The 7,888-nt window shown below is 52.9% G+C and overlaps 4 protein-coding genes across 4 annotated transcripts; 2 read left to right on the top strand and 2 right to left on the bottom strand.

Moving 5' to 3' along the window:
- Positions 1-697: 697 nt before the first annotated feature.
- On the bottom strand, positions 698-1,344 carry BJX67DRAFT_241514 (uncharacterized protein). The gene has a single exon (XM_071026102.1). It carries the CDS (start codon positions 1,265-1,267, stop codon positions 851-853), a length of 417 nt encoding a protein of 138 aa, XP_070882664.1. The 5' UTR covers positions 1,268-1,344; the 3' UTR covers positions 698-850.
- A 213-nt stretch (positions 1,345-1,557) lies between these two features.
- BJX67DRAFT_363189 (uncharacterized protein) lies at positions 1,558-4,555 on the top strand. The gene is made up of 2 exons (XM_071030070.1): positions 1,558-3,144; positions 3,206-4,555. Exons 1-2 carry the CDS (start codon positions 2,229-2,231, stop codon positions 4,183-4,185), a joined length of 1,896 nt encoding a protein of 631 aa, XP_070882665.1. The 5' UTR covers positions 1,558-2,228; the 3' UTR covers positions 4,186-4,555.
- Positions 4,542-5,248, bottom strand: BJX67DRAFT_363191 (uncharacterized protein). The gene has a single exon (XM_071030071.1). It carries the CDS (start codon positions 4,928-4,930, stop codon positions 4,652-4,654), a length of 279 nt encoding a protein of 92 aa, XP_070882666.1. The 5' UTR covers positions 4,931-5,248; the 3' UTR covers positions 4,542-4,651.
- On the top strand, positions 5,238-7,888 carry BJX67DRAFT_241529 (extracellular serine-threonine rich protein). The gene is made up of 2 exons (XM_071026103.1): positions 5,238-5,623; positions 5,683-7,888. Exons 1-2 carry the CDS (start codon positions 5,390-5,392, stop codon positions 7,834-7,836), a joined length of 2,388 nt encoding a protein of 795 aa, XP_070882667.1. The 5' UTR covers positions 5,238-5,389; the 3' UTR covers positions 7,837-7,888.

The raw sequence follows: 7,888 nt of genomic DNA on the forward strand, positions 1-7,888 counted from the left end.
TGCCGCTCTGGCCATGGCTCGGCCTCGTTAAGCTCACCTCTCGGCGCGAAGGCCACCACTTCATCTGCAGCTCGATGGGGAAACTGGGGTCGGGCCAGCTGTCCCCTTTACCGCTTCTTTGAGCCAATCCCATTGTCAAGCTCTTTGCAGGAGGTTGCATGCTCTCCAGGGCTTCTCCAGACGCTTGCTTGGTTTAGCGCTGGTACCAAAAATAATGCAGATGTAAAGGCAGGCCATCCTTGTCCAGACGAAAATAGGAGTGCAGACGAGAGATTAAAACCTGCCCTTTGATCGCGTCATGATTTGCGGGCAGCTTCGTCCAAGTTTCTTCTGAGTCGTCCATGGACAAAGTTGTTGCTTGCCACCTACTGGGTGGAGAAAGGCCCGAAACTCGAACTTCGAGATGACCGCTCCCGGCTCTTGGGGGCAAGTATCACGCCGTCTTGGGCAGAGGGGCCACGAAGGAGCCGAGGCGGTTCAAGTGAGGCAGGGGTTGATGAAACCGCGCTCACCATGAAGAAGGATTTCTGGCTGGGACGAAGCATCGCCGGAGGAGGATGCTCTGGGGCTGGGACGGAGACTCAAAAATTTGCTTTGATGAATCGGGATCTGGGAGATTTTGCGCCACATGCCGTTCAATATCACCACACCAGCTGAATACGTTTCTCAGGACATCGCTTCAACAGCACCACTCCTGTCCTTGAAGTTTGCGACTGAAAGAGCTGACATCAGAGTGAGTTACTTTGTGTGGTCCAAGGATGCGAATGCAGGAGCACGGTCCAGTAATGCCCCTCACATGGCGGTATTCCACGATTGGGCGTCAGCCTTGATCTGCATTTCTGGCTGCTTGTCAATCACCTCTCCAGGCTGAGCACTCCTGCTTTTGCGTCACAAAGGGGGCCCCTTCTTCATCAGAGTCATGCAGCTGCTCTCGATGAGTCACTTTACAAGGTGACGGTCTGTTCTGACATCGTGTCCTGATATCAAAGCAAATCAGGTGTTTGATGGGGGTCATGAATTGATTGACAACTGTTCCGCACTCGACCACCAAAAAACTCTTTTGTCCAGCGGCAAACTTTTCTGGTAGGCAAGCACAAGACAAAGTACTAGTACAAGTATAACAACACATGACATTCCTCAAATTCTTGTTTCGACTCTCGTCGAATGACTCTACCCAAAACCTCGGTCCGCCATTTTCTTTGTTCCTGTCACTATGCTGAAATAATGCCATCAAGTAAGTTGACACAGCTCTGTAAAAGCAATACATCCGATGGCAGCCCTGGAGGGAATGGTAGAGAAAAAGTCAAGAAAAAAAAGATGCGGTGAACCCGTTGGCGAATGAACATCCACAGTTTTCGAGCATCTGGCCAACCACAGGACTGATGTCGCAGCTGACGGGACCGGGCCCATCCATTCAGGCAAAGAGCTCCACAGGATTGAATCCGAGGCGGGAGCGGTATTGACCAGTTACAATACGATACAGGATCTGCCTCCCTGCAGTGTCTTGGGGGCCTCAGCTTTTTCTCATAATATCGATCGTTGGCCTCACCCCTCATTCTTTTTTCTTTCCCTTCGACCCTCGCACCAGCAGTCCATTTTCCAACCACGCTCCATCTTTTCATCCCAAGGCTTTATTATTTATCTTCTTTTTCCATACATCAGATATCGTCAAGGGTTCTCTCGCCGCCATGGCCTTCGTTGAGCTGTAGATTCCTCGCTGGGGAGCCTTCTCCCGGCTCCCCAGTCCAGCAGCTCCGAGTATCTCCAATTCGACTTGACGATATCTGTTCCTCTTTCGACGTAACTCCTAGGAGCGTCGAAATTGCCCTTCAGTAAATTCACGGAAGAAGCACTTGGACGTCCGAATTGGGCGGAGAGGTGTTCTTGTGGCTATTAACAACCCGACCTTCCTCCTACCCTCCCTACCACCTCGAATCCGACACTGCCGCTATTCTTCTCCGGTCCTCCTAACGCTACGATAACGGCTCCTCTCCTACTCTTTTGACGCTTTACGAATAAAATACTACGACCGAGACTGCCGCGACCCTTCTGAAACCCTCTTCACCTTTCCCTCAAGGTATTGGCGCAATTGACCTATTTGCGGGTAGCAAACTTTGTCCATATGCAAATATTCAACCGATACCCACTTATCTTGCTTGTCATTCGTCCCTGAGCAAGCATTTGATCCCGAACCTCGATCAATTACAATTCTATTGTCACTTATAACAATGCCCAAACCAATCTCCAGGCGGGCCCTGAAGGGTGCCGCCAAAGACAACCTCGAATCTAAGAGATCTAGCAAAACATCACCCCTCGGCCATTTGAGCTCGGATCGGAAACGGAGGGCATCATCCTCGACCGTTTCCAGCCTCTCGTCGGTCACATCAATGGAGGCTCTCAGCGACGAAGCGAATGATTCAGAAGACGCAGACGATGAAGATGATCAACCAATTCTCCTTACCCCGTCCTATGCGAATAGGGCCCATAAGGCGGGAGTGAAGTCGGTGAAATGTGTGAAGACGGCAGCAGTAATGGATGAGAGTGACGACCAAGAAATTAGTGATGGACCCGACTTAGACGACAGCTCCGATGATGTTTATGCTGCCGTGGACTATATTAGTGACGGCGATGATGAAGATCAAGACGTTGAGATCCTCGAAGAGCTCTTGATCGTAGAATCGGAGGATGAGCACGAATTTGAGAGTGCATTGACCTCCGGCACGGGTGACACTCATGATTGGGGTAATCCCAATGTCTTTTCTGATGATATGCTATTGTCCTCTGCGCCATTCTTTGATGAACAACAGCTATACAGTGCCATGGAGGCCTTCGGCGAGACTGATGTAGCTAGTGAAACTGCCGTGGAAACTCCCCTTCCGCGCCGGGTACATTTCGAAGAAGACTCTGATTCATCCTCCGATAGCGACTCGTACACGGAGGATGAAATCCCCGGCGATTTCCTCCACCAAGACAGTCTCGACCCCCAATTGCGTCGTATGATCGATAGCGACAATGATGCGGTTCGCCGTCCGTCTCGCCGACAATCTGACGAGATCTACGCCGAGTCAGACTATGGGCATTCGAACATCTATCATGTCGAGTCCGATGGCGCTGCCTCTGAGGGGTCTTCGAGTGGCTATGAGAGTATGCACAATACCGGAATAAATCGTACCAGCCCTGTTTTAGTTTGCTAACCGACCGCAAGCCGACGATGGCGAGACTACAGATGAAGACCTCCCACCTCCCGCAACAATCACCCACCCACGGTCTATCCTCCGCCGTGATTCATCAGCGTCTCTGGTGACCGGGGTTGAAGAGAAAACCGAGCCTACTCCTCGTCGAAGGAGGGGTCCTCTAATGGGCACTTTCGTTGCTGACCCCCACAAGCCAGTTGCCCTGGTTGATTGCACTGGCAAACACCTGGTGATTATCCCCGCTTATGCTTCCTCTCGCCATGACTGGCTTGAATCCGCAGCCACCAGCACTTGCGGGACCACAAACAATAGTCCGCGCGCGACCACAATGCATCTCATCGATGAGAGCGACACCGACGCTCTTGTATCACCGAAGGTAGATCTCAGCCCTATGCTCGCCTCCAGCGCGAATCTGATGATGACGGCTCTCGGAAATGACATCACTCCTGGGGGTCAGGTAATGGGCCCTCCGGAGGCATTCTATCCGTCTCGTGACTTCGCTATTGACAGTTCATTTGAAGAAGATGACGACGATGATGACCCAGAGGCGCAACTCAACGTGGACGACTTTATAGACTTTGGTGATGGTTCGTCTGACGACGAGCTAGACAAGGGGTTTGATGATGATACTCTGGTTTCCCCCATAGCAGTGGCAACTATGGGTGACACAAACGGCACCCCCACCCCGAATCGCGTTGGGGAGCCGCAGCAAGCGAGCAGTGCGGAACGATTCCTGAACCATCTCGATCAGGGCATTGTGACTGCATTTCGCCGCAATCACAATCGATACCAAGCATTACTGCGGCTTCCACAACATCGGGAGTTCATGCCGGCCAATTCCCCATCCCGCCCTGCCAGCGTGTTCCGTCATACTCGGCATGCGGACCAGCGCACCCCTACAAGGAAACGCAAAGCTAATGGATTTTCGGGAGGGGAGGCAGTGCGGCGAAAGCTGATGAACGCCCAGCGTCACAGCCAGATACCCTTTTAGGGGTGGCCAATAAGTAATTGATAATATGAGGTGTTTCGGGTCTTGTATCACCTTACCGCTAAGCGAGGTTCTCAAGCGTGCAGGAACAAGCGTTCCAGGGTCTTAAGGGACAACTGAAGGGCTCGATGCATGACCAAAAGTTTGAGTTTGATGACAATGATGATTTCCTATCTGTTTTTTTCTCTCTTTCCTCCTATGTCGATCTACCTGGAGTCGGAGTGGCTTTCGGGATATACCTCTTCTCATGTTCCTAACACGGCTTCCTTGCCTCTCTATCACTCTCTCTTTCTCTCTGTGGATAAATCTACCAAATTTACCTGCATAATTGGTCCGATCAATTCTAAATATTGGGATACCTTGATTGGTTTTATGTTTGAGATCTTCAGTAGAGACGACGATCGCCGTGGACAGAAAGCGAATGGGCGAGTCGAGTGCGAATCCGGGCCTTCCGGGGTGAGTTCAGCGCTTAACCGCACAGCCAGGAGCTTCCCTTGCATTCATCAACATCCGGCAGGACAAGCGTGAACCTCTGAAGAAGCCACAGCGCTCGACTGCCTATCATGAGGACCAGATTTATTAATAGCCCTGGCGAGACGCTTCTGCAGGACGGGCGGCTACCCTGCACGGCCGCTGATTGGCGATGGTGTGGCGCTGGTAGCGGTTCTGCAATGAACGCGTCCCTGAAGAGGCTTGAAAGGGCTTGACCTGCGACAATGGTGCTTTCAGGTTGTCTTACCTGCTTCATGTCTTGAGCTTCGGCGTTTGTCGCCCTGCTACGCTGGCTGACGATGCTGTCTTTGTTGCGTTGTTCCCTGCCGCCGGTGCGTTATGATGGAGTGTTATAAAGATCCTCCTTCTCCTTCCTCTCCCTCTCCTCCACTTCAGCTTCTGTCCCTCCATCCTTCTATTCTCTTTCCTCTTTCCTCTTTCCTCTTTCCTCTTTCCTCTTTCCTCTTTCCTCTTTCCTCTTTCCTCTTTCCTCTCTCCTCTTTTCCTGTTTCAGATACAGACACTCGTTTCTGTTCTGTCTGTCCTGTCCGTCTTTCTCTTTGGTCATTCCTGTACCTTCAAGTTCCGAGTATCGACTGGCTTCGATACCTTTGTTTGACAAATAGGCCATTCGTTCTCTCGCCATGAAGGCCATTGCTTTGGTCTCTCTTCTCTCCCTTTTGGCCACGGCTCAGGCTACTGGCTTGGTAAGTGCATGCCTCCCTGTCTATTGGGGACTAGCCGTACTGACTGGCCTCTGAAGTGGTGGGGTAGTGATGAGTGCTATCCCGCTCCTGACAACACCGACAACGAGTGTACCGAAGAGCAGCAGATGGGCTTCAACTGGGAGGGCCTTACGATTGGTTCATTCTCTTCGTATGGCGGCCTAGACTTCTCTGGTTTCAGCTGTAGCAATGGCTTTGGCGGACTCCGCACCCGGACTTTCAACGTAAGTAATCCATCCTTCAGGAGGGAGCTTGGGGTGACATATCTCTCGACTGCTTGTAGAGCAAGTGTATTACGGGAAAGGTCTCAAAGGGCTTCGACAGATCCTCATCCCCGTCCATCTCTTGCGGTGCCGACAAGCCAGGGTTCTCTATCGACAAATTCCAGCTCTTTACCTCCGTCGAAACGGATGTCCAGATTTCCTTTGGCATGCCTGATGGTTCCACTTGCAAAAAGGTCGCCAAGTGCAACTCCGCCGGCTCGGAAGTCACCAACGACCAGTGCGGTGGTGCTATCTCAATTAGTTTCGGACTGCCGGACTACAGTGACCACGACGACTGTGACATCGGTATCGGAAGCATTGGATTCATTTGTGGACCAGGCAAGCCCACTTACACTCCTCCTACCCACACTGTTACGGAAACTTCATCGGCTCCTGTTTCCACCCCAGAGGCTCCTGATGAGACACCTGCGGAGACTCCTACGCCGGATGTTCCAACCTCCACTGGTTCTAGCCCCGTCACGTCGTCTATCCCTGTGATCCCCACTACATCCTACGCAACTCCCGGCAGCAGCTCTGTACCATACACACTTTCCACTGTGTATACTACTAGCGAGGTCACAATTACCCAGTGTGCTCCCACTGTGACCGAGTGCCCTGCGCACTCGACCACAGTCACCACCTCAACCATTATTGTGTCCACCACCTGGTGCCCAGTCACTCCCACGGGGACTAGCTCAATTCCGAGTGGTCCAGGAGAAAGTACAGATGCTCCCCCTCCTGTGGAAACTGAGCCGTCAGAGACTCCTGTCCCATCCGCACCTGCTCCCAACCCTCCCGTTACTACTCCCACTATCCCAACCAGCGTGAGCCCGGGATCCTCTTCCGTTCCTCCTGAGGACTGGACAACTACCGAGATTACCTACACGACCGTGACCGTCTGCCCGGTTACAGATACCACAACCTCTGGCGAGTCCACAATTACCACTGTCACTATCACCACCTCAACTGTCACACTCACTTCGACGACGACCGTCTGCGGCCGCTGCACGGTCACTGAAACCCCTGCCCCAGCACCAACGACAACTCCGATTATCCCAACTTCGGTCAACCCCACCTCTACCCCAGAGGCCCCTGGAGAGACTGTCACCGAGATTACCTACACCACTGTCACTACCTGCCCTGCGACTACTACAATCACCAGCGGTGATACTACAATCACTTCAACGTTCACAACTATCTCTACAGCCACTATAACCGAGACCTCGACGATCCCTGTGCCAACCTCTGTCAACCCAATCACAACTCCACAGGCACCCGAAACCACACCGGACGTACCTCAAGAAACCGTCACCGATATCACCTATACGACGATCACTACCTGCCCTGTCACTACCACAATCACCACCGGGGATTCCACAATCACCTCCACCTACACCACCATTTCAACGGCAACGATCACGGAGTCGTTGACCATTACAGTCCCTACCTCCGTTTCCCCCGAGGAAACCCCCTCCGCTCCAGTGGACACTCCTTCCCCACCAGTTCCGACGACCTCATGCCCCAATGTCGTGCCCAAGTGTATCAACACCTGGCTCAACCTTCTCCCAGACTGCAACTCTAATAGCGACATAACCTGCTTCTGCCCCGACGCTGAGTTCACAAGCAAGGTCATCTCCTGCATCCAAGCCTGGGGTGCGTCCGCCGAAGAAGTCCAAGCTGCTCTTTCCTACATGACGGGTATCTGCGCTGCTTTCGTTCCCGAAAACCCCGGCATTATCACCCACGTTCCAACGACGATCACCCTCACTACTCCCGCAGGCCCAACGCCTACCGGTGTGAGCCCCGACGAGACCGAGTCCCCGGCACCCACACAGGCTCCCTGCACAACTATCACCTACTCCACCTACACCGTCACCGTGCCGCAAGTCTCCTTCTCTACCGTTACGCAGACAGTCGGTTCCGGCGGCCAAACAGGAGTGAACCCTGTCCCTACCTCGACCATCCAACTCATCCCCCAGCCCACAGAGGCCCCAACAACCACCGCCTCGACCACCTTGCCCAACCCCTGGACGAACCCAACTACCCTGACAAACCTTCCTTCTCAAACATCCACGCCGTCGCCGGCGCCACCAGAATTCACAGGCGCTGCTTCCCCTCTACGCGCCCCCATGACCTGGCTAATGGCACTGGCTGTGCCCGTGCTGGCTCTATAGAGCAACTAAAGAATGCATTTTCCCTGGTATCCATTTCCCTTTTTTTTTTTTT

This window comes from Aspergillus lucknowensis (assembly GCF_044049455.1).
Source record: "Aspergillus lucknowensis strain CBS 449.75 chromosome Unknown BJX67scaffold_49, whole genome shotgun sequence".
NCBI classification, from domain to species: domain Eukaryota; kingdom Fungi; phylum Ascomycota; class Eurotiomycetes; order Eurotiales; family Aspergillaceae; genus Aspergillus; species Aspergillus lucknowensis.